This window comes from Pagrus major, chromosome 14 (genome assembly GCF_040436345.1).
Source record: "Pagrus major chromosome 14, Pma_NU_1.0".
Taxonomy (NCBI): domain Eukaryota; kingdom Metazoa; phylum Chordata; class Actinopteri; order Spariformes; family Sparidae; genus Pagrus; species Pagrus major.
Window position 1 is genome coordinate 23296805 of NC_133228.1, and position 25318 is coordinate 23322122.

At 39.6% G+C, this 25318-nt stretch overlaps 2 protein-coding genes across 3 annotated transcripts in view; one reads left to right on the forward strand and one right to left on the reverse strand.

Annotated features, from left to right (window-relative positions):
- LOC141008247 (plexin-B2-like) overlaps positions 1-12434 on the forward strand; it is a 179298-nt gene extending 166864 nt beyond the window's left edge. The window contains exons 36-44 of the mRNA XM_073480510.1: positions 501-601; positions 1127-1208; positions 1836-1987; positions 2320-2480; positions 3293-3440; positions 4534-4598; positions 5190-5265; positions 5650-5724; positions 5872-12434. Coding sequence (XP_073336611.1) covers positions 501-601; positions 1127-1208; positions 1836-1987; positions 2320-2480; positions 3293-3440; positions 4534-4598; positions 5190-5265; positions 5650-5724; positions 5872-5976 — 965 coding nt within the window. The 3' untranslated portion in view covers positions 5977-12434. The remainder of the gene's footprint in view (positions 1-500; positions 602-1126; positions 1209-1835; positions 1988-2319; positions 2481-3292; positions 3441-4533; positions 4599-5189; positions 5266-5649; positions 5725-5871) is intronic.
- A 1822-nt stretch (positions 12435-14256) lies between these two features.
- mdm2 (MDM2 proto-oncogene) lies at positions 14257-25229 on the reverse strand. Of its 2 annotated transcripts, XM_073480499.1 has the most exons (13): positions 25096-25229; positions 22126-22161; positions 19847-19914; positions 19677-19751; positions 19406-19539; positions 19240-19289; positions 18412-18470; positions 17762-17849; positions 17472-17665; positions 17190-17321; positions 16970-17041; positions 16702-16879; positions 14257-16555 (listed from the first exon to the last, which is right to left on the reverse strand). In XM_073480499.1, exons 3-13 carry the CDS (start codon positions 19895-19897, stop codon positions 15990-15992), a joined length of 1599 nt encoding a protein of 532 aa, XP_073336600.1. In that variant the 5' UTR covers positions 19898-19914; positions 22126-22161; positions 25096-25229; the 3' UTR covers positions 14257-15989. The 2 variants fall into 2 exon arrangements, with proteins under 2 accessions (XP_073336600.1, XP_073336601.1); XM_073480500.1 differs by lacking the exon at positions 25096-25229 and having other exon boundaries at positions 22126-22239.
- Between the last annotated feature and the right edge of the window lie 89 nt (positions 25230-25318).

Consider the following 25318-nt stretch of genomic DNA (forward strand, 5'->3'; position numbering starts at 1 on the left):
AGGTCACAAAACAGGAGTTTGTCGCCACCTGCAGGCCTGCGGAGGAACTGCAGGGTTACAGTGACAACAGGAGGCAAAAAATAAAATAATTATTATAAACTATTTTAATCAGATTGCCTCATTTTGATTGCAGATTAGTTAATGAGAACGTCAGATATAATAATACTGTTACACACAGACTGTAAAAGCGTTGAACACTGATTCAAATTAATGTAAATTAATTGGAGAGATAAAGAGTATTTGATTAATCCTGAGGGAAATTACTCTGTTACAGCAGCCAGTTCACACATAAGATTCACACAATCTCATAAAGACACTCAAAGAGGTAATTAAATGTATAAGTAACCTTCATTTAATCAGAAGATCTCATTGAGAATTACATGCAACGAACATGTCCAGACATAACGACAGCACATGAAGGTTTTCTCTCTCAGGAGTCCTTCCCATCTCTCCAGCACCTCTTGTCTTGTCCTAACGTTCATTCTCCGGTCCGTCCACAGAGTGGCGTCCTGGCTCCACGGGTCAGATCCTGTCCGACCTCGACCTGACCTCCCAGAAGGAAGGACGCTGGAAGAGACTCAACACGCTGGCTCATTACAACGTGAGTATTCAGTCTGCTGCATATGTGTCGGGTACTTTATTCAATTCAGTCCAAAAATGTGCAAAAATTAAATGTTTTTGCACACAAACGTGTCTCTGAAAAGCCTCGTTCAGACTGTTTATTTCTCTGAGAGGGAGGTGGTCTGATTTTAACATCACCTGTGAGTGTGAGAGTAGTTTCTCACCCTCAGCTCAGTGATAACCGAAGTTGTAATTACCTGCTGTTTTTCTGAAGCTTTAAGTTGATGGAGCGAGTCAGGAGCGTGTCGTGTTCCTCCTCCAGACTCTGGATGTTTTTAATCATCTCTGCGTCCACGTGTCGACTGCAGACCTTTTCTTCTGCACTAAAAACTTTTAGCGGAGGGAAATGTCGAGCCACGAGAGACTCCCCCTCTGACATTTTAAAACAAAGTATTTATTGAGGAAGCTGCTGTGAGACAAAGTGCAGCTTGATAACTGAGAGCAGAGTTCAGTCCGAGTGATTCAGGATTTATTCAGATGAGTTTAATGATGTCTTGTCCTGCAGGTTCGGGATAACGCCACGTTGGTTCTGTCCAGAGTTTTGCACACGCAGTCCTTCCACCAGCACCAGGACAGCTACGAAGAGAGTATGTACACACACACACACACACACACACACACACACACACTGAGGCAGAGGTGGGTTGTTACTCAGACACTATACCAGAATACAGTTTTTAGGTTTTTCCATACTTCCATTTTTTACTTTTTGTCAGTTTTTCCTGCACTTCACTCGTCTGATTGCTGTTCTGATTGCTCAACATTACCTCATGAAAAAATCAAAAACAAAGATTGATTTTCATATGAAACTTTCACAAAATCTAAAACTTCCATTCCATCTTTGAGTTACAGGAAACGTCCATGTCTAAATCCTCAACTGTGCAAAGCATTTAAAAGTTCAGAAAACACCACTTAATGACTAAAAATCAGATGGAACAGTATCTCATATTTTACCCTGTGGCGATGCATACATAATTAACAACCGGCAAGCTACAAATTCAAGATTTTGAGTTTCATGTGTCTTAAGTAACAACCAAAAAAGGCTTTTAAACATTACTAAAAGGGTAGAAATCCCACAAAATGGATATGTGGTTTCCCACTGGAGGTTTCTGTGTTTGTTTTGTCTTTTCTTGTGAGCACTGCGACTGATTAGTTTGTCATGCAGATAAATTACCTTAAAATCACTTCGAACAAACTCTCTCCGTCTGTGACAGAAAACTCTCTGCTGGAGGACGACAACACTTTCCACCTGGTGAGACCTGCAGACGAACTCGATGAAGTGAAGTCGAAGAGAGGCAGCATGAAGGACAAGGCGATGACCAAAGCCATCACTGAGATCTACCTGACCAGGCTGCTGTCTGTGAAGGTAGAGCTCCCTGTGTGTGTGTGTGTGTGTGTGTGTGTGTGTGTGTGTGTGTGTGTGTGTGTGTGTGTGTGTGTGTGTGTGTGTGTGTGTGTGAGACTGAAGATGTTTTATTTAACAGATGTTCACTCGACAACAATATAAACACAATACTTTCTTTCTGCCACCATGTTTTACGAGTTGAAGTAAAAGACTTTTCTGTGCAGGCGAAAGTTTTATTTCTCTTAAATTTGAAGCACAAATGTGTTAAAATGTGTGTTTGTGTGCCAGGATGAGATAATAATCTCTCCACCTGACAGCGCTTTGAGCTTTATATATTTCTACGTGTTTTTTAGGGCACTTTGCAGCAGTTTGTGGACGATTTCTTCCGCAGCGTGTTGTGTTCGAGCTCCGTCGTCCCGCCGGCCGTCAAATACTTCTTTGACTTCTTGGACGAACAGGCGCTGAGACACGACAACGTGGACGAGGAGACGCTGCACATCTGGAAGACTAACAGGTGATCTTCTGAACTAGAACCGGTTATTTTTATTTTTTTCATCATCATTCAATTATTGTTATTAAGACGTGTCTGATCAGTATCCAGGCTGTAAGCGAGAGACTAAGACTCACCTTTGAGTCGTTCAGACGCCCTCGCACGGATCACGCTGTCAGAAAACGACTCTGACGGCTGATACACGCCTCGTTCAACGATGATTCAACGTCTGCCAGCTTTTCTTCGAATCTCAGCTGGAGAGATTCGACCTGCAAAGAAAACCTGCTAAGAGAAATAATTACACCGCTTCTCAAGCTGTGTGTGTGTGAGAGACTGCGTGTGCGTTAAACCTCATCAGCTAAGCGAGAGTGTAATTACGTCCTCGTCGCTGCTGAAGCAGCCAGTCGCCGACATGAAAGCCTGATCTAATCGTCAGTCTGTTATCAGGACGGATGAATGATGACAGAAGAAGAAGAGACAGAAAGATTGTTTTTCTCTTCACTTTCCGCTTCTTAAGCTGGCCTTGAGCTCCAACTGTCAATCATCTGGAAAACACACACACACAGAGACACACACAAACACGATGGACGATGAAATATTCATTAGCTGAAGTGAATTATTGACGAGGGTTGTGGTCTGCGGAGGTGGAGACGGCAGGAGGAGATGAAAGGATGGAGGGAAGGGAAGGAAACGGTGTCAGCAGGTCTTTAAAAAGTCTGGAAAAGTCTGAAATTGACAGTGAAGGAATGTAACTGAGTACATTCACTCAACTACAAGTTTGAGGTACTTTTACTTTTCTTTAAAAGGTTTTAAAAAGGTTTGTTCTGTGTCCTCAGCTTGCCTCTGAGGTTTTGGGTGAACATCCTGAGGAACCCTCACTTCATGTTCGACGTCCACGTGACGGAGGTGGTGGACGCTTCGCTGCACGTCATCTCTCAGACCTTCATGGACGCCTGCACCAAATCGGAGCACAAACTCAGCAGAGTCAGTACAAACAAATAAAGAGCATACAAACTGTGTTAAGAGTCAGGAAATGGATCGCACTTCTCTGCTTTATATGCAAATAAACACATACATCACTGGAACAAACAGACACAGTGTTACGCAAAGAAAGACATCTTGTTGCCAAATTTGCAAGAAGGCCCAAATGATTAAGAATTTTGTCACTCTTAGAATAACTCTAAGAGTCAATAACTCTTAGAATTGAGTGATTTGTTAAGGGAGTCTGGTGATGTTGTGATTACTAGTTCTGTGGTTGGATCAGTTGAAACAGACAGTGTGTTCATAACATCTGCTGCTAACATCAGCAGGTTAAGAGAGCCAAAACATGTCATTTGGATTACAGTGAACCACATGGACATTAGTTGTTGTTGTTGTTGTGGTGTCGTCTTGTTGTCTCGCGTACGCTCTGAGTCTGAAACCACATTCAGAGTTACCTCCAGGGGAGGTGCTTGTCCTTCTACATTTAAAACAACCTCAGTGTGAAATGTGATTTATGTGTGAAAACATGTTGAGTCAAAAATATTAGACAGAAACCTATTTGCAAGCAAGAAAAAAATTAAAGCCATCAGGGGAGCAAGACCCCATAAAAGGCTTATCAAATGTCCCAGTTTCTGGCCTGTTTTTGGTTACTTTTGGCAATTTGGTGCCATTAAAATTATGCTGAATTAGCTATCACCACTCCCTGTTTGAAATGAACTGATGGCTGTTCAGACAACTATCACCAGATTATTTTGATACTCAAGAAAAATTGAAAATGTGAAGATTTTAAAGCAAGTTCTGAAGCTTCTTTTTATGATTTGTAAGCCATATCTTTAACTAAAAGCACACCCACAATCCTGCGCTGGCTTTTGTCAGACGTCTTTGTAGGACACACGGGAAGTCTCTGAAGGAAACTGGAGTTAATTACGACATGAACCCTGGACTGTTTGAACATCACAGACTGATGATGATTAACAGTGCAGGAGCATCCAAGGGAGGATTTTCTCTGTAATATATCTTCACTCCACAGAGAACAAAGTTTTGGATGATCTGAGAAGCCTTAAACTGATCTTTTATCTGTTATTTCTTTCTGCAGGAGTCTCCGAGCAACAAGCTGCTCTATGCAAAAGAGATTTCAACGTACAAGAAGATGGTGGACGAGTGAGTTTTTGGCATTACATATACAGAAAATGAACAAATCTTTGGGTCCATTAGTGAACCGTTTATTTTATAGTGTCAGGAACATGCTTATATTTGCATGAATGGGTTTTAAAATCTTCCACAGTGTTCCTTGGAGGTCTTGAAGGTCTTCTGATGCTTCACTGAGCAGTTGTCAGATATTAATAATTGATCTGTAGCTGCTTTCACACCTGTAGTTTGGTTCATTTGGTCCAGACCAAGCAGAAAAAATGACACATTCATGCATTTTATTTCTGGTTCACGCCGACTTTTATAACACACGAACCAACAGAGGTAAACAGGAGTTCATACAGACTTACAGGTCGATCGCTGATTGGTTAGATCAGGTGACTGTCGTCCTGCATCAGCATCAATCAGATTCAGGTGACTGACAGCAGGTCAGGCAGCTCTAATGTGTGTATTTATGTTATCTGGTGTCGCAAAGAGATCAGGAGGAAATAACTGAACAACTCTACTGTAACAATTAGTAGAATTATTCGACTGCATGTTATGAATAATGACAAACTTTGATATACGTATATATATATATGTATTATCTGTGTGTTCTCACAGTTATTACAAAGGCATCCGACAGATGGTTCCAGTCAGTGACCAGGACATGAACACACACCTTGCTGAAGTGTCCAGGGTAAGAACCACCTCCTGACCAACTACCTTTTGCTATTTTATACTTCACAGCATTTCAGAAGATAAATATGGTGCGTTAAACACCAGTAGTAGTTGTAATGTAGTGAAGAACGACAAACATCACCTACAAACAGTAACAAACCCAGTATAATCAGTAAAGACTTGAATCCTTAGATGAATTTGCTTTTTATGATCTGGCTATTTTTTTTTTTCTTCAACCAGCGAATGAACATGAATCTGACTCGCTAGAAGTTTGTGGGAATATTTGGAGCTTTATTTTTAATGAATATTACAACCATTCCTGTATAATCTGCTTTATATTTGAATGGAAACACAGCTGGATTTGAACTGTTTTAATACTTCATCATTTGTTTCCACTTCGCAGCAACACACAGACAAGCTGAACACCCAGGTGGCCTTACATCAGCTGTACCAGTACGCCAGCAAGTACTACGATGTGGTGAGAAATGTCTTTCAATCGTAAAATGTTATTGTTTACAATTGTATTGTTGTATATTTAGCTTCTGTTGGTTATTTACATTTCTTTATTTTGTTGGTCGAAATGGAAATATGAGAATCTTAAATTTTGTGTCATCGTCTCCTTCAGATCATCCAGTCGTTGGACGAGGACCCCGCAGCCCAGAACAAACAGCTCACCCTCCGCCTGCAACAGATCGCTGCCGCCCTGGAGAACAAGGTCACTGACCTTTGACCTCTGACCTCACGGAGGGGTCAGGGGGCGGAGCTAACGGCTACTAAAACACAGGATGTTGTTTTCCATTTAAGGACTCAGAGGAGGATGAGCTCACGGACTCTGCCGAATGTTTGACCATGTAAGGACTGAAGTGGAAGGGGCTAGTGGGGCCACAGGAAGCTGTTGACCATATATGGACTGAAAGGGGGAGGGGTTATGGACAAATGAAGTGTTAAAGTGGAAAGTGAAGCGCTGATATCTACTACAGTTGTACGGCTTGTTTCCACTAAACAAATACCGCGGAGGTATGCAAAATGACCGTAAAATGGCTGCAGACGGTGAAATCAAAGGGTTATTTTTTTAATCGTAGCTAGGGCGTTCGGTTTGTGTAATCCTCGGACCTGGCTGTTTCTGTGTTAGCTTCTCTACACCACAAATTTTAATTTTTTCATTTTAAGGATTGAAGAAGAAAGTGCCACACAAGGAATGAAGATTGAAGATGTTTTGGATAATTGAAGTAACGAGACATTACCAAATATTTTCTTTTTGATACTCAGCCCTTTTGGTTGGACGTGTGGCTGCTCCAGGATGCTTTGTGACCACTTTTTCCTCATCGTATTACAGCAAAGTTTATGAACTGTGGATGTAAACACTGATCTGAGGTCAGTTTTTCTGTCTGGTAACCAGGAAATCTGACCTCGTCAGCAACAAGGCCTGAAATGGATGATCTTTTACCTTGAAGCGAGCTCAAATTAAAATAATCAACCAATGAAAACCCACTACGGTACACACCACTGGCCACTCGAGGGTCTTTGTTTGTTTTGATGGCACAATTAAGGAGTGAATTCAGGGTACGAAGTCCAAAAATCAGTGATAGACTTTTCTTGTATCACGGCCAAATGTTGTGTTTCATATCAGATTATATGCGATATGTGTTTCTACGCCGATGACTCAATTTCATCCCATTTAGTTTGTTTATTATTCTTTGTATGCAGGCTTGAAGCAGTGGCTTTGCATTTCCACGTACAAGAAAATTCATCTTTTTAATGGACAGTGCCTCTTTTTTTCTTTCATAAAGTGTTAATCAGGGTCGTCCATAATGTCACATCCTGTGCTGAAGTGTGTGTGTATGAGTGTGTGTTCAATAGTTATCAACGCAGATGCCACTCTGTTTTTACTTTCTGTGAAAAATCATGACTGCCTAATAATCATGTGCTCTAAACAGCCAAACACATTTTTTTTTAAGTGTGATTTGTTTTAGTTTTGTAATCTGTGTAATTTCACTTCGTTTGAAATACTTCCTTCTTATATAACGCTGCATTTTTTCTGCTTTTTAACTGCACACATAAAAAAGAAATGACTTAAGTGTCTTCTGAAGACAAGGTACAAGGGGTCATTTAAAAAGGCTGAAAATAGATTATTAAATCATTTTTTTGTAAGATCCAATTTGTCCATTGCCAGAGTGATCATAGAGCTGCACAACGTCAAAAGATATGCAACCAATGTGACTAGACTACCTACGAAAGAGGATTAAGGCCACTGAAAATCTTATGGGGGTTCTGACTCTTTATGACATCACAATTCAAAATATTTTCTCAAAACACTTTTTTCTAAAAATGCAAAATTCAGATTTTTTTTCTCAAAACGCAGCAACACATAACACACATACGAGGAAATACGTTTAGTCTTCTGAAGACAGTATCCATGGATCATTGGAAAAGGTTTAAAATAAATCTAAAACAAGGGTTTGAATAGTTATTAGTAATTATTTGTCCATTGACAGTCTTCTTAGAGCTGCAGATAAAAATAAAGACACAGACACAGTATTCTTTCATTCCACACAAACGTGACAAAAAAGGCAAAAACACTTCACACAAGAATTTTCTGTTTGTATTTTTGTGCAAATGTCAAAAGACTTTATGGATCTACATGTGCCTCCTCCTTATTCTGCCCGTTCAATGTTTCATAATGTTGATGAGTATTGATTAAAGGAACAGTTCACCTGAAAATTAAAAAAACAGTCATTATCTACTCACATCCATGCTGAGGGAGAGTCAGGTTATGTTTTTTAGTCCACAAAACATTTCTGGTTTGTTACATTATATCGCTCATCCAGCGTAATCCAATTTACAGAACCCCCGAGATCCCAAATGAATTGATTTGAAGCCGAAATCTTCACTGTAGCTGCTAAGCTAAAAGCGTTAGCGCACACAAGCTCGACCATGCATTGAGAGTATAAAAAAACGTCTTTTAAAATGGCTTCAAAAGACTTGAATTACAGTTGTCGAGTTGTATGGAGCCATGTTATGTTTTTGTTTTTGGTTGTTTCTTAACATTTTAAAACAAGACTCCAGCTACTTGCTGCAACGCTGTTTTGTTGTGAAGCTCCAAAAAATGTTTCGTGGACTATGAAACTTCACCTGACTTTCCATCAGTACGGGGAGTGAACTGGGCGATCTGTTACTTTAATCAGAAATGGACTGGTTTAGTTTAGTTTCTTCTTTTTTTTGCTCAAACCTGCAAAAACCCTGACGAAAAAAATGTTTTCATCCGCATCAGTGTCATTAATGTTCTCTTAAAACCTAGGAGTCGACATTTTCAAGAAGTATTTTTAAAAGATCCATAAAGCAGAGTGTTTATGTCAACTGTTAATTAGAAATATGGGAGTCAGAAAATCAACTTTCAGTCTGTAAATGAGTGAATTTTGGACCACGTGCTAGAGCTGTCTTTGGTTTAAGTGCCGTTACACACCTCAAGTGTAAAATAACTCCTATGCTTCATATAAATCATGGTCACCAATAGAGTCGTCGTGTATCTACATTATTCTTTGCCTTCTGAGCCCAGACGACGTGCTTTATGTAGTGCTCGAGTTAATATCAAAGATTAAATATGCAGTTTGTAAGTTTGGATGATGAACCCACTCGCCTTCCGGGAGAGAAAAGATTTCTGTTGCCGAAGTTTCTTTGTGTTTTGTTTTGGGGAGATTGTTTGAAGTTGGGTTTATTGACTCCTCTGAGGTTTGCAAGTCTTACAAACTGCATCTTTAAATTCTGAAGCAATACGACCTTAAGGCTGACGCCGTGTCTTTGTACTATATCTCGATGGATGGACACGCTGCGAGGTTCTCACTACAATTTGCCACCGGATGACCTCCAGGTACAAAGACTGAAAAAAATGCATCTTAGCTTTCTTCATTTTTACTTCTCATAAGCTTTCCTGTGGGCATTTCTCTCTCAGACGTTTGTTTTTGAAAGCCACTTTGGTGCCAAATAACTTCAAGGATAAACTTTCGTGTGTGTTGTCGTGTGTGTAAGTTCCAAGAATTGGACATTTGTCATTTGAGTTGAATGTTTGATGAGTGTAGAAATGAGAAATAAGGGGAACAAACACTTGTGTATTAAATAATCTGGTGGTACTTTTATAAAAAAAAAAAAGAAAAAAAACTGTTGAAATGTGAAACTTTTTGGAGGTATTTCATCAGATTTCACCAGCTTTTCAAAGCAAACTGCCACATTTGCTGTTGATGTTCAGATCTTTTCCAGAATCCCTCTGGAAAAAAATGGTGTCTCACATTTTGCTGCTTAATCTACAAATAGTTCATAAACTGTAAAAAACAAGACCTTTGGATCCACTAATCTCTTCAAAACATCTCTATCTCTATTCCTCCACCAACGCTAACTTCTTTCTGCCTTCTTTTTGCTGCCGGTGAGTGCCTTCACGAGTAGAACTGAACGTAGATTTGAAAGTAAAAGCCAAATAAAGGTGTCAAGAGGTCACATAAATGTCTCAAAAGTGCATGTTTGTTGTTCGTAACAGGTAGATCATAATGTAAAACAGGAAGTATTATAAAGTATTTCAGAGAGGGCAAAGTTGGTGCTGTCAAAAAACATTGAGTCAAGAACAATTTATTAACATTCACTTCAGTGTCAGGCGTATATAAAGAACAAAAACATGACTGATGGATAAAGTGCAGATAAAATCTTTTTTTTTCTTCTGGTGATCATTTTCTGATCTAGTTTTCTGTTTATAACTTGAGAACTGATGAAAAACAAACTTTTGCCAGGATAATCTTAATTTTCTCAATCAAGTTTCTTAATAAAAAAAAATTTCATAAAATTTTAAAAAGGTTTTCCATGTGTGACACCAAATGAAAAACTTTTTTTTTCTTCAAATTTTTTTTTTTAATTTTTTTTTTCCCCAAAACACATTTCCAGGCGATTCATTTTTATTTTTATTTTTTTGTTAATTTTTTTTTTTTCTCAAAAAAAATGTTTCCAGGAGAATTTTTTTTTTTCCAAACAAATGTTCCCCAAACAGAATTCCAGGAGAATTTTTATTTATTTTTCATTCTTTGTATTCCCACTCTTTCTTTTTCTCCCCAAAAAAATGTTTCCAGGATAATTTTTTTTTTTTCAAATAAATATTTTTTATCCTTTTATTATATTTCCCTTTCCTCCCAAACAATTTCCCTAATAATTTAGTTTTTTCGTAAATTTTTTGGGATGGCGAAAAACAATTTCCCCCCCAAAAAAATTACCAGGAGATTTTGTTTTCAAAAATTTTTTTTTCTCAAAAACATTTCCCAGGAGAATTATTTTCCATGTATAAAACCAAGTGGGGAAAAAAAAATTTAAGGAGAATTAAATGTTTTTGTTTTTTTAAATGCCTGAAAAAATAACATTTTTCTCCTAAAAACAATGTAAACAGGTTTCACACATGAAAAAAGAATTTGTTTCACTTTTTTTCACACATGAATTTTTATTTTCACCCGAAATCTTTTTTTCTTTCATGTGTTTTCACACAAACTCTAAAACCTTCCATACGTTTTAATGGTACAACTGGATTTAGTAAATCAGGGTTGAAATTGCTTAGTAATTACAAACTAAGGAAGGACTTAACACATGAATGTAGAGGTGGAGTTGGTGGAGCCCAACCCTCGAGTGTCGCCCACTCTGCTAACGTTAGCTGACCTGTTATGTTAGCTCCTGTAACTCAGTTGGTTTAATCACAAAGGAATTCTTCTTCCGTGTCTACAACACTTGTTTTCTGTTCTTATTCTTCCCTAAAATATAATTGGATAGTAACATTTTAGCACTTATTCACGTTGTTAGCATTCAAAATGCATTACTCCTCCTCCGAGTCCTCCTCCGTGTTTATTTCATGTTGGAGATAGAGTCGGCTAATTCCCAGTTTTCTCACTTGAATGTAGAGTTCATGTCAACGTCCAAGTTGTAATTAAAATTGAAAAAGCATCACTCAAGGTATTTACAATCAAATTGTGACCTTTGGGAAAGTTGCTTATTGCTTTCTCTGCCGAGAGTTAAATCAGAATATTAATACCACTCATGTATCAAGTACAGCTGGAGTCTGGAGTAGTTAGCCTAGCTTAGCGTGAAGACTCATCTTTTTATTATCCAGTTCGATACCTATTTCTTAGATAGAAAATTACAGGAACACATTAACTTTCCAGAAATCCTTTCTGAGAATAACATTTTAATTACAGAGGCTAATATTAGCTACCTAGGAGATGGAAGGACTTTGAATTTGGACAGCCGAATGTAAAAACTGAGATGGCGGATTATTTCTTACCAATGGCTCTGCAGCAATTCGTGTTTCTGCGTATTTCGTTATTTCATGCGGACGGCTGCAATTAACACTCTCTTAATATTAACAACGAAATAAAGCAAAAGAAAACAGACTAATGTTTTTCCCTTTGTCAGGACTTTCTGCTACTCATCCTTTTGAGAAAATGTCGAGATTTCACAGAAATATTTGTCAACATTGTGGTAAATTAATTTACAGACCACTGGCCTAGCGTACTGGATTGTGAACGATGAAAACTTGTTTGGCACAAAACCTGAGAAAAGTGTTTGTTTAAGTCGCACACAGCTCTGTTATCTGTATATTCCCCATGTTTCAGCACAGTTGAGTAAATATTAAAAGGATGTGATGTTTAGTCGAGTGGTTTTCAGAGGCACAGGACAATGTTGATGTGGAATGACTGGATGAAGGATCAGCACAGGGAACTGAGCCTTCACTGTAAGTAGATGTATGTGTGTTTTAATGATGTTAAACTGAAGCGTATTTGAAAAATATTGTTTTATGAGGCACAAGTAAACAACGGTTTTGAGAGATTTTGAATGTCATACAGAAAATTGCCCACTGGTACTGATGTTTTTACCGACATCACGAGGGTTTAAATGTGTTTATACCATTGTATAACAGTTTGTACATCAAATACAGCTTTCCCCATTGTTTATTCTTGTAACATCATTGTAGGAAACAAATGGTTTTGGATGGACTGGACCAAGTGTAGACTTTTGAATCAGACAGAAACAGCACTACCAGTAACCAGGAAGCGACTGGTCTGGACTGGACTGGAGCCCAAGTCGGTGACTCTTCTGAGGAAGTGGAGAAGTGGGCAGAAAATCCAGATCTAGGAAGTCCAAATATCCAATAAAAGATGTTTATACAAATGGAAAGGTGTCTTTTGTTTTGGTGTCTGTCGTTTTTCTTTGCAGTTGCAGGTATGATGTTGAGTCCATAAGCACATGGTGATGAATAAACACTTGATCTTTGACTTTTAGTATGATTTTATGCTAGTTTTGATCTTTTCTCCAATGCTTTAAGGTACGTCGAGGTTAAATTGGGGCTAATTTTGGTTTAAATGTTAGAGGTCAGTCTGGTGCACGGACGTATCAGGAAAAATGGATACAGACAACTTCCAGTTTAGTATTCGGCTAACTGGAATAGGAATTTTCCAAATTTTTCTACACCATATGGATCAAATTATGATAATGAAACAAGGATGTCCCGACAACTATCACCAGATTAGTTTAATACCAAAGAAAACTTAAAAATGTGAAGATTTCAGGGCGAGTTCTGAAGCGTCTTTATTTTATGATTTCTAAGCTGACAGTCCAAATCAGCTGGATGAAAAATAAAAAAGCTCATCAAATGTGCTGTTGCTGTGTCATTAAAAGTATGCCGAATTAGCTATTAACACATCCTTTTTACAATATACCCACTGATGTACAGATTAATGTCACTGGATTACTTAAATACTGAAAACAACTTAAAAATGTGAAGATTTCAGGGCGAGTTCTGAAGCGTCTTTTTTCTATGATTTCTAAGCGGATTTATGGACGTTTATTCGCGATGGACATGAAAGATAATTATATCCCCGTAGCAGTACAATTGTTTGACTTGCTATTTTTCTTTGTTTGGGCTGATTTTCCCTCATGACTAATCACAGGGGATTCAGAGCACCTGTGCACAGGTGGGGGGACTGACTCCTGATTTGAGGAGTGGAAGCAGCTTGGGGTGTTTCCCTCCCAGCCAATCAGGGTGTGACGACACCCTGTTTGAAAGGCTTAAAAGAGGTGGGAAACGGCCGACGGGGGCTCTCACCCTCATACTGAATCTGCCCAGGCCCACGCTGACTCACTCCCTGAATTACCAAGAACCTCATTCCCCCCTAGATTGCCAGCCAGAACTCTGGTCCATTTGGGCCCTATTTTGTTTCTGGGCTGCCGACATCTTTAGTGAGGAAACTTTTTTTTGGGAACCCTTTAAAACCCAGGCCCGTTTACACCTTCAGTTTACTTTTTTATTTCCCTGGGGCCTGTAGAAGAGGCTTTTTTTTATTACATCCATGGGAGGCGTTTGTTCATTTATGGGTTTATTGTCCTAGTAGTGGACATTGGGCATTGTACAGCCAGTACTGTAGTTCAGTAAAGATTGTCACTACTCTGGAATCACCTGTCCGTCAACAGTGCGCACTCACTGCTCAGGTCAATTCCCTACAAAAGCGAGAGGAGGTGGTTGTGAAAGAAACTGTAGCACCTGTTGTAGGCCCCTCCCGAGCACACAAATCATTTAATTCCCCAGTCAAAAATGTCATTTCATTGCCAGCTCCTGCTGGAGTTCATTCAGATTGTGCAGGTGCTGCCGCACCTATGGGTGAAATTGGGCAGGAGGAACCATTGCCGAATTACCCATTAGGAGTTCCTCTTAGCAGAATGCCCATGATTATACAAACAACTATTACTGGATTAGTTTAATACCGAAAAAAACGTAGAAATCATACAAAAAAGACAATTCAGAACTTGCCCTGGAATCCTCACATTTTTAAGTTGACAGTCCAAATCAGCTAGATGAAAAATAAAAAAGCTCGTCACATCATGAGTTTTGACGCGTTTCTTTAACTTTCTGTATAAATGTGTTGAAACACGAGAATCAATGTGAGCACAAGTTTTAGCATCTACAAACGGTGATGAAGCAGAAACGACACGTTCATTTTAACAGAAGTTAAACTTTATTCACTTCACACAAAACTCTCAACAGAAAATATCAGAAATTAGAGATCTCATATATTCATCTTATTATTTAAAGAGCTCTTACAAAATCGGCTGCTTAAATAAACTCGAGCATCTTAAATAAACATTCAATAAATAATAAAGATGTTGGGTAACACTTCTGCTATTTCCAAATAATTTTCTTGGAAGCTTCCTGGAAAGAGAAAATGTCATTTGGATTAATTATTTGTTCAACTGATGAGGTTATAATCAATTTCTAGTTTAACCTGGTGATTCTTTAAGTCAGTGCTCACCAGGACAAGAACACAAATCACGTAAGTGGAAAATATTTCCAATAAATAAAATGTGTTTTTATGACAAAATGACATTTTTCTTTCCACAAAACTTTCAATGAAAGCGTTCGGAAATCACAACCTGTAGAAAACATAAAATAAAGGGTAAAGCTTTATTTTGTGGGTCCATAATTTTAGAATAATTTCTTAATAATTTACAAAAAGTCTCCTGGAAAGAACCAAGTTATTTGTTACTCATTGTAGGGAAAACAGTGTAAACTTGATATTCTTATAAATAAATCTAAATAACTGCTTTTATGTTAAATTTCTCTCCTTCTGGAGTAAAACTGCCAAAAATCATGAATTTCAAGACTTCTTTCGTACAATTAGTATCAAATCAATCATTAGAATTATTTCCAGGAAATATCTTTTAAATTATAAACCCACAAAATAAAACATCACCACAAGCAGCGTTACCGATGATGGGCAAGACGTAAAAGGGACATTCCAACATTTTGGAGAGTCCTGATTTGACTTTTTTTTAACCCAAATTCAGATGAGAAGATGACGTACAATCAGTTTTTAGAGGGTGTCAGATGGAAAACAGGAGGGTTTGGAGTGCCCCCCTTTTTTTTAAAGTGTGAAAAAGTTCAGTTAACGAAGATGAAAACCGATCAGGTGAAAGCTGATTAAAAAAGGATGAAAAATAATTTAATCATTGAGGTTTACGTATCATTTAATGGATGAGTCTGATGATGTTCTACCTTTCCCATTAAAAAAGACCAAAACCAACATTGAACTGATGTTCAAACAAGTATTTTGCATCATCGCGCTCCATTTTTGCCCAAAAACTATTAAAAACACATCAATCAATCGGATTAATCCGCCACTGAAAATAGTCCCCAAACACTCTTCTCCATTTCGTATCTGTAAATTTAATATATTTGAGTTTTGGATGGTTGTTCAGACAAAATAGCTGAAGTTGAATACATCAGCCTGTGATTTCACACTCTGCATTTTCTGAAAGTAATTGACAAAAATGGGAAAATTAAGCGATAAGAAAATCATTGTTAGTCGCAGGCCTGCTTAAAACTCGAGTCCTCAGCTGTTTAGGCATTTACCAAGCCTGTGAGTCGTTTACCTTCAGTAGGAACTGACAGGGAAGTCAGAAAGCATTAAGCGATGGACTCAAACATTGTTGGTTTTGGTCTTGACAATAAGAAAAATAAAGAGTAATGCCAGCTTCCTATCGACCCATACTGACAGAAAGTGCGGACATGTGCCTTGTGGGGATGTAGATAAAACTAAAACATGAAACTCAATGTTTATTTGGTAATTATTCAATTTTAAATTCTATGGTTATCGCAAAGAGAATTAGCTAATCTGTCATACATGTTTCTGCTGTACGAGTGGGTGTCCAGGTGAGGACAGACTGTGCGTCTCAGCTGACGTAGGTGAGGATGACGGACTGGATCGGCAGCCTGCACACCGGACACAGCTTGTTCCTCTTCTTCAGCTTCCTGGCGCAGACGTAGCAGGCTATGAGGTGTCCGGTTCGTCCGTGGACGATGCAGCCGTTCTTCGGCCGGGACTGACAGATGAGACACGGGTCCAGACACGACTCCGGCAGACGCCACTCCGCTGACACGCTGCGCTCCAGATCAGGGACGACGGGAAGAGGAGCCGACATGCTGCGCTCCAGATCGGGAACGAGAGGAGTTGGCGGTGGTAAAGGTGGAGATAAAGACGGGAGAAGCTCCTGGGAGTCGATGGAGGAGGAGTAGGAGGATGAGGGCTGGGAGTCAGGAGTCCAGAGCTTCTGCTGAGAGGAGAAGGAGGAGGAGGAGGAAGGCTGGGAGAAGGAGAGGGGATCCTGGGAGTTGGGAGCCAAGGAGGCGGAGTCAGGAGCAGAGAGGGTGGAGTCACTCAGGCATTGTGACAAGATGGGAGTTTTGGCTCTTTTCCCATCTGGAACATCGACTCCTTCGTTCTCCTCGACATCAGATCCTTCAAGACAAAACCAACCAATCCATCATCACCAGCTTGTGCAACAGTTACTAGCAAAGACAGTGAGACGAAACAGCAGCAGGATCTGGAGATATGCTGGAAATCTCTTTGAAATCTCCTCAAAAGCTCTTCATGCTAGGACATACCTGGAGCTTCTTTGGTTTCTGATTGGTCGGTTGGCTTCGGGGGCAGGGCTTTGGGACTGGAGGAGGCGGGCTTTGTTATATCCTCAGGCAGCCAATCATGGCGCAGCGTCCAGCAGCGAAGACAGTTTCTGGGGAGAGGGGGGTTCAACTCGTCACACTTAGCGCACCGCCAGTAGTCCTGAGAGAGAAACACACACACACACAGTCAGACCTTCAGAACAACAACAAGTGTGTATTTGTGTTTGTTTGAAGTGTGTGTTTGACTTACGGCTTCAGTGATCTCTGTGTCTTCATCAAAGGAGTCTTCATCCTCTGCCTCGAAGATGGTGACCTCATACACCTGGACACAGACAAGACAGGTGAACAAAAGGGGCGGAGTTTTGGTAAAGAGCAATACTTTGATTTAAAGCAACATTATGTACAGTTTCTGCAAAACCACTGTTAAAAAGTTACATGTTGATTTAAAAATATATTTTAATGGCTTTTACCTGATCGTCTGCGGACAGAGAGGCGTCGTCTTCATTGTAGTCGTCGGAGGCGATGGACTCGACCTCAAATTCAACGCTGAAGTTGTCGCTTTCAGAGTCTGAGGCTGCAACTGTGACCTCTGACCTCCCAGACTAAAAACACACACACACAGTCAGCGTTAAAAAACAACAACAACTAATTAATTAAATAAAAGCTGGTGTGTGTGTGTGTGTGTGTGTGTGTGTGTGTGTGTGTGTGTGTGTGTGTGTGTGTGTGTGTGTGTGTGTGTGTGTAATACTCACCGAGCTGTGTGAGTCAGACGATTGGCTGCTGTGTCTGTCCCGCCCACTCCCCAATCCACCAATAACACACCAGGACAGGCTGTCATCGAAGGTCAGGGAGTAGCTGTCAGACCTCCTCCTCTTCCTCCCTTCTCCTTCCTCTTCGTCCTCCGACTCCTCCTCATCTTCATCATTCTCCACACTGTGGGAGGGTCCTGAGGAGATCAGGTGGGCGGGGTTTAAGTCACAACATCTCAGGTTTGTTTAGGGTATATAATGAGGGGGGGCGGAGCCTCAGAGGAGAAACTCACCTGGCTCACTGCTCCGGCAGCTCCTCCTCCTCCTTCGCCGCCTGCTCCTCCTCTCCGGTGATGAAGAGCGACTTTCTGAATCTGCCTCCTGAAAACAAAACACACAAATTCAGTCTCTTATTTTGTAGTGAATATTTAAAATAATGTTTATAACTCATTACTTTGTTTCTTGTACAGGGAGAAGATCACCCAACTCCCTTTAAAAATCACGTAATTTTTATTTTACCTTGCTTTTGTCCATTATAAACCTTGTAGGATGATAATTTCTATGTGCTCTTAAGTGTTACTGTCTTTACTAAATTCTGCTTTAAAAGTAATTAACCAAGATTTAGTTGTTTTTTGTTTTAAGTAGCACTATCATCCCTGCTGTTTGCTGCTGTTCTTGGTTTTACAACAATAGCATAACTCCATGCTACTTCTCGCTGTTCTTCTTCAGTTTTGTCAACAAGTTGCCTCCTCTTCTGATTGTTTACAGGACATTTAATCCTAAAGTCTGTCATGAAGTGAATCTTAAAGTAAAGTGTGTATTTTATGCTCAAACCAGACAAACACTATAATCATGTGTGACAAAGCTCCTAAAATATTTTGAATGCAGCGCAACACAACATTATTTCCCAGCTGCATTATAAGACTGTGTTTGTGTGTCTCACCTCCGTCCCTCTGTCTGTCTGACTGTTACTGTGTGGTTCACTCGAACTTGGTAGTGAATCTATGAGAAAGAGAGAAAGACGGTTAGTTTTTTTCTCAATCTGAGCAACAGGAAGAGAACAAGGAGACAGGTTTAAAAAAAAAAAGTGAGGAGGACTGTGAAGAAGGAGGGGGAGGGGAGCTAAACCAGAAAAAGAAGATGAGTGACGGGTAAAAATAAGACGTGCATGAACGAGCGCAATGGCAAAGAGGAAATGAAGAAAAAGAGGTAATAAAAAAGAGGAAACTCTTGACTGTTGTTACATGACAAGGTTTATAAAAAGGGGTAAAGAGAGAGAAGAGACACAGAAGAGAAGAAACAGAATGAGAGGCTGAAAAAGGAATAAAAGAGGGAAGAGCTGAACCCAAATGTTCCAGACTTCAGTCATATAATAAAGTTAACACCTCCCCATCACAACACCCAGTTTGTTATGTTTCTGAACTTAAATCTCCCAATTTTCTTAATGGGGTTTAAACAGTATTGACATTTAAGTGCGCAAAAGAAGTTTCTATTATTTTCTATCATTATAATAATATATACACTGCAAAACATCAACAGAGGATCACTTTTTTTGCCTTTTAAAAACACCTTTCTCTCAAAACTCAGTACAACGGTTACAAACGGTTAAAGAGGTGATGGAGAGGCAAATCAGCACATTATGGTTTGACTCTGTGTGGCCAGAAGTGCCTTTAGAGAGCACTCGGCACTCGTGGATTTCCTGGGAACGAGCCCATTAAGTCAGAGAGCGTGATGAAGTTTGTCAGCCAAAGAGAAAGAAGAGCAGTCCTACCTTCATTCTTCACGGCCACCAGGTTCTTGGTGATCATAGCAAACAGAACTCTGAAACAGAAACATGTTTCCAGTTTCAACATAAAGGTTTTTGCTTATTTTATATTTTCTGACGGCTTTTAATTACCGACAGAAACTTAAACTGTGATATTGAATCTGAACCTCACCGTGGCTCTTTAACGGAGAAGCTGTCGACTCCCAGCACCCGCCCCAGTGCATCCTGGGAGCAGTGGACGATGTGCTGCTGCTTCTGGTCGTACAGCTGCTTCTGGATGATGTACTGACCCAGGTAGAACATCACCTGCAAAGCCACAGATGCATCAGACTCCAGACAGCACAGACAACATCCCTGACTGACTAAAGCATTAAAATGGCTAGGAACTTGAGTGGGAGTTTATTGTTTCTACAGGTTCACGGCTCCAGGAAACATCGCTGTACCTCCTTCATGGTGAAAACATCTTTAGTGGCTCCTGCATCTTGCAGTAAAGTGTGGAACTCTACCTTTGGTCTGACCTAAACACACAAAATGAAAAAAACATTTAGTCAAACAGGAAACAGTCAGTTTCAGTTGACAGCCAGTGAAGAAGACAATGACTAGTTTCACTCACCAGTTTGTTGTCGTCAGAGGCGTCGGCATGGAGCTCCCCGTCAGCTGACATGGTGAAGCTGATGGTTCCTGCACGCAAACGGGTCATTAGTGACTTTACACAGGAATAACACCACTTACAATACAATTTAATACGGTTTCCAAATTAGGAAAGGATGTTGCAAAACCATTAGAGACAAACTGATCTAGATTTATTTATTATAATCATATTTTTCAGTACTTCCCCGCAGATGTAATTCCTATTGATATCAGTAATTACAACAGACAACAACAAGCTCGTGGATGGATTAACCAATTAAAAATGCCTTTAAGCTGTTACTAAAATCAACACACGCCCATTATGAAGCAACGAGCACATTAGCGGCTGTAGCTGGCAGTGCTGACAGTGTTTGCTCTTGTGTTTGATCAGAGTATAGACAGAAACTACAGGATTAAAAAGCCTCTTACAGAATGATCCACTATTACAATCACGCCACGTTTAGTTTGTAGGTGTGTGACGTCTCCTGACAGCCCGCAGTCGGATACAAAAACATCTTAGTACTGCATTTACTGCCTTTGGCCATGCGGGAGGGGTTAAGCAAGCTAAGCTAAGCAAGTATATTTATGTATTAACCAATATTACACAAATACTTGCCTACTGACACACCCAGCAGCAATTATTATCATATTTCTGGTCCAATATTCTCTCCTTTAAACTCTGCTTTGGTCTAAACCACCTCATGAGAAAAATGTCCTGTTCTTTCAGCTACTAAATGCTCCGCTATGTTCACCAGCTATACTTTCTGTCTGCCATTAGTGGATCAAAGGTGGTTTAACTTCAGACAGCGGAGGGAGTCTGCAGGGTGAGGTGATAAAGACAGTCATTTTGTATTCTAGTGCAGGAGTATTGATTTATGGCAGCTTCAAGGAAACCAACTCTACAAATTCTTGAGGAAATGAAGGAAAAATTCAATGTATCATCATCCTGTATATTCCTCTCGAGGCTGCTGAACCCACAGTCTTTCTCTGACTAAGTAGGTACGGACAGCTGAGGTACCAGATGTTTGTTTCTCCTCTTTGACAGTGTGTTCAGACAAACCTCTCTTATGAACCGAAATCTCAGCTCAAACTTGATCAAATCCACTCATCGAATGCAAATCCTCTGAAATCCCTCATCAAATCTTAGAAGCCACAATTTCTACTCCCCTCATTCATTCTCAGTAATCCTTTTAATGTCGATGTGATTAACGTTCATCAAGAGATTGAAGTCTGGCACAACCAAATAACCATTGTGGCCTGATGTAACCATGAACACAAAATAGTTAAGTATAATTCAATCCGGTGTGACCACAGAGTTGAATCATCTCCTGTCTGAGTGTTCAAAGCTGTACAGAGATGACTAACTTCAGATCTTATCCTCGTCATAAATCCACCATGACTCAGCGTTATGTCCATCTAGTTTCGTAGTTTGTGTTGCTGTTTGTTTGTGTTGCATTATACTGAGAGGTGTTTCTAATGCTTCATCAGCCCTTGACAACATAAATGTGCAGGACAAATATTGGAAATACTGAGTACAAAGCAATACAAGTCAGCAGCACCACAATCTACAACTACAGCTTTTATTGCTGCCCATGTCTCTAGAGTTTAGGTTACCAACCTTACACCTGGTCAGGGACTACAGATGACTACAGTCTGGCATATTTACAGTGATGTTCATTAAGATGCAGTCTCTGAGAAACAAACTAAACAAACTAGCGCCTCCAAAATGACCATGAAGATGAAGCAACAGGTCTCTGGAGCATTAGATCCTTCATCATGAGTCCATTTGTAGAAAACTAATCGGCAAGTATTTTGATAATCAAGTAATCATTTTAATTCATCTTTATCAAGTTAAATTCCCAAAACAAACACTGGATTCTGCTTCTCAAATGTGACTATTTGGTTGTTTTTTTTATACTTTTTTGGGTTTGAACAAAACAATCTATTTGAACATGTTGCAGGCACATTCTCTGGCCGAGTGATTTCAAAGATAATCCCAAATGCAGACAAAAACACTTGAAAATGTTGAAAAACTTCAGTGCAATGAACTTTGCTCCACTGATATACATGAACTGAAGAACAAACTCTCCAAATGTGTCAAACTAAAACATAAACAGCTCATTGTGATTACATTTTCTTGGAGTTACTGTAAATACTTACCACAGAAAGTTAGCAGATAAACATTTTAAGGAGTTATTAATAGTATACAGTTAGTCATCACGCACACAGTATTTTTGGACATGATATAAATTAAAATCTTACCAGTACTTAAAGTGTAGAAAGTATCAGCAGTCCATCCTGTGCAAGTAAAAAGATAAAGTGCAGTCAGAGTGGAGCAGAGATGAGCTGCAGTCTCTTATAGAGCAGCTGAGACATGTCAGGACTAGACCAGCCTATGGCCCGGCCTAGCCTGACCGGGGCCTATCAGGGCCTAACAGGGCCACTCCAGGCTGAGTCAGCAGCAGTCATGTTGTATGTTCATGTGTAGACCGACTGGAACAGCTGATTTACTCACACAGATCTGTACAGACATGCCGAGACTAGTCCAGGATGACTCATGCCTGTCAAAATTTGATAACCACACTAACCACAAGAATACTACCCAGTGCTGACCAGGGCCAAACACTGCGCAATCATAGACGTAACACTGACATGACCTCAGTATATTTCCACAGCAGGACGGTCCTCAGACTTCATGGAAAATGGAGAAGTGGAAGAAAATACCAACCAGGAATAATTTTCCGTGTAATATATTTGTTCAGCCCATCGCATTAAATGTGGTCACACCCAAAAACATTTTTTTACTACTCTTGTAATTGGTTGTTTTCTTTTCCAAAAGGCTGTCTGGGCATGTTTTTCAAACTGCTGTCTGACTGGGAGTGAAATACTATGAGAAATATGAGAAAAAATGAGCATGTTAGTCTCATATGGGGACTTATTTAGAGAGTTTAATAAATGAGAAATAAAGGAAACATTTCACAGACAGAGGACACAAATTTAAAGCTGCAACAACCTACTGATCATAAAAGATTGTTAATAAATTAAATTAAGGATTTGCTGCTTTTCTTTGTCATTTATGACAGCAAATGAAGAGTCTTTGGGTTTTCGACTGTTGGTTGGACAAAAGCAGCAATCTGAAGACGTCACTTTGGGCGCTAGGAAATTGTGATGAGCATTTGTCACACTTACTTGTTCATATTTCTACATTTTAAGACTTATCTATTAATTGTGACCAGCAGATTAATTATTTGTCTTGCGTTTGTGTTCTACTTGATTGCATCGCCACATTATTTAATTATTTTCCTAACAATGTGGGAGGTTGTAAATTAACCTTTTAACTACAAACAGCAGCTGACAGACAGACTGACCCTGGAGGCTGAGAGCCAGCATGGGGCCACTTAACATGACAGCTGGATCAGAGAACATGAGTAAGAGAGATTGATGTTTGATAAAATACAAACAGCTAATAAAAGCATTAACTTTAAAAATGATTATGTAGATTATGATTAACGATTAGCGAGATTAGTTCAATATTCATGAGTAAATGCTAGGGATGCAATAATCAATAATCTTTAATCAATAGTTGGATGCCTTACCAATCGGCTAATAATAAATGATATATGTTGGCTGTTTTTTCCGGTAGAAAACCATTTTAACCACTGACATGATCTATGTTCGATGCTACATTAGAGTAGGCTACATTAGGAGTTAAAAAAACAGATAAAGTAAACACAAAGTTACTTGATTGTGAATGATGGTGGTTAAAAAGCTGAGGCCAAATGTGCATCGCCTGCTGTAACAACTTAATAACACAAAATAATGACAAATTGGCCCAATGAAATCCAACCTACATTGATGTTACTAAATGGCTAAAATGCAATAATATCAGTTTGTATAAGATATTGTAATTATTATTATTCTAATCTATTTAATTGTTAAATTCTTGACATTGATTAATCGATTAATCATTCATCATTAACATCCCCAGTAAATACACTTTATTTAACCACAACACTGACATTAAAAAAATGATAATCTTCTCATCTTATTCCCAGTGACTGATCAAAGAGGCACGTTTCCCAGAAATATCAAAATGTGTGTTTTTAACCATGCTCAGACCCAACCCATGCTGGTTAGCCCTGTGTGGCTTGTGTGTGAATATGTCTGGGCAGATGTCAGCCTGACTGTACAGAAAACATGACGAGTACACGCCGTACTGAGGACAGACAAACAGTCAGTCAGCTGCTGAACTCACACAACACAACACAAAACACACACAGTGAAAATATGCCCGGACTTGTTCCGCTCTCTCCTCCCACTCCCTCTCTCACTTTCTACTACAGCAACAGACCTGATGGAGGCAGACTAAACACTAAACACTACCACCATGTCAGGATTGATTCACTACACCTTCACTTGCACCAATGAATGACTTATAAGCACGTACGGTTCAAACAGCTGATGGATTTAAAAACAAAACAGTGAAACTTGTGTTGCAGAGGTTAAACAGTTAGCTAGCTCTTACACAGTCTGTGGACGCTGTTGATGCTAAAGCTGGACTTCGTCTGCTGTTTTAATGTGGCAGCTTTATTTTATCTGCACATTAAAAGCTAGTTTTAAACAATTGTGACAGTGACACGACCACGAGTTAGCATCGAAAAACAAACCCAATGTGTAGCAATAGGCTAACTTATTAGCTCCTCTTGTGTATTAGCTTGCATGCTAAAAACAAAAACACGTCGACCTTTAAATTGAGTTTAATCACATTAACACCTAACATTCTCGACAGGGTATGATTTCAAAATGAACGCCAAAATATAATTATTAAATGCAAAAGCAACTGCGACATAACACTTAATCATAAATTAGCTAGTTAACGTTAGCCAACTTACAGAAACTTGAGAAGCTCAGCGTTAGCCAAGCTAATTAAACGTTACCTCACATAAAACAATTTAGCTAATGTACAATATTCCGTACGAACAAAAGCCCTCAGTAAAACCTGTGACGGTTTCCAACCTTACGAAAATGTGTAAAAATCTGTTTGTTTTACCGGAGAACAGCAGCGATTCACGGCCGCGTCGCTGCTCCTCGTTTCCGCTCAACTCTAGTCAGGAAAACACGAGGCTCCGCGGCCTTCTAGCACGCCGCCGCTAACCACCTGCTAACTTCTGCTTCTACTATTCTTACAGCAGTAAACACGGGCGTAACAAAGTGTAACCTTAATTTACCTACCTTTTCTAGTTACTCTCGATTAAATAATATCCTTCAACAGCGATTATCTTCCAGTTTAGCGGACATTTGAACCACTAACAGTCGCTCTGTGTAGCAACTGTTCAGTTGACCCGTCGCAGACTTCAGTGAGTGTCGCGCCCCTGGTGGCCGAACACCGACACTGCAGCCGCGGCTGTGGCTGACGTAGACAGACAGAAACAAGAGTTATATTACTGCAAGTGGC

What these genes read in the sequence shown, in the direction of transcription:
- mdm2 (XM_073480499.1), bottom strand. Translation starts at nt 19,897, where the DNA reads ATGTCAGCTGACGGGGAGCTCCATGCCGACGCCTCTGACGACAACAAA. An exon ending in GGTGGCCGTGAAGAATGAAG is followed by an intron (nt 18,471 to 19,239) that starts GTAGGACTGCTC and finishes TCTTTCTCATAG; the next exon opens with ATTCACTACCAAGTTCGAGT. An exon ending in AGAAACCAAAGAAGCTCCAG is followed by an intron (nt 16,556 to 16,701) that starts GTATGTCCTAGC and finishes TTTGTCTTGAAG; the next exon opens with GATCTGATGTCGAGGAGAAC.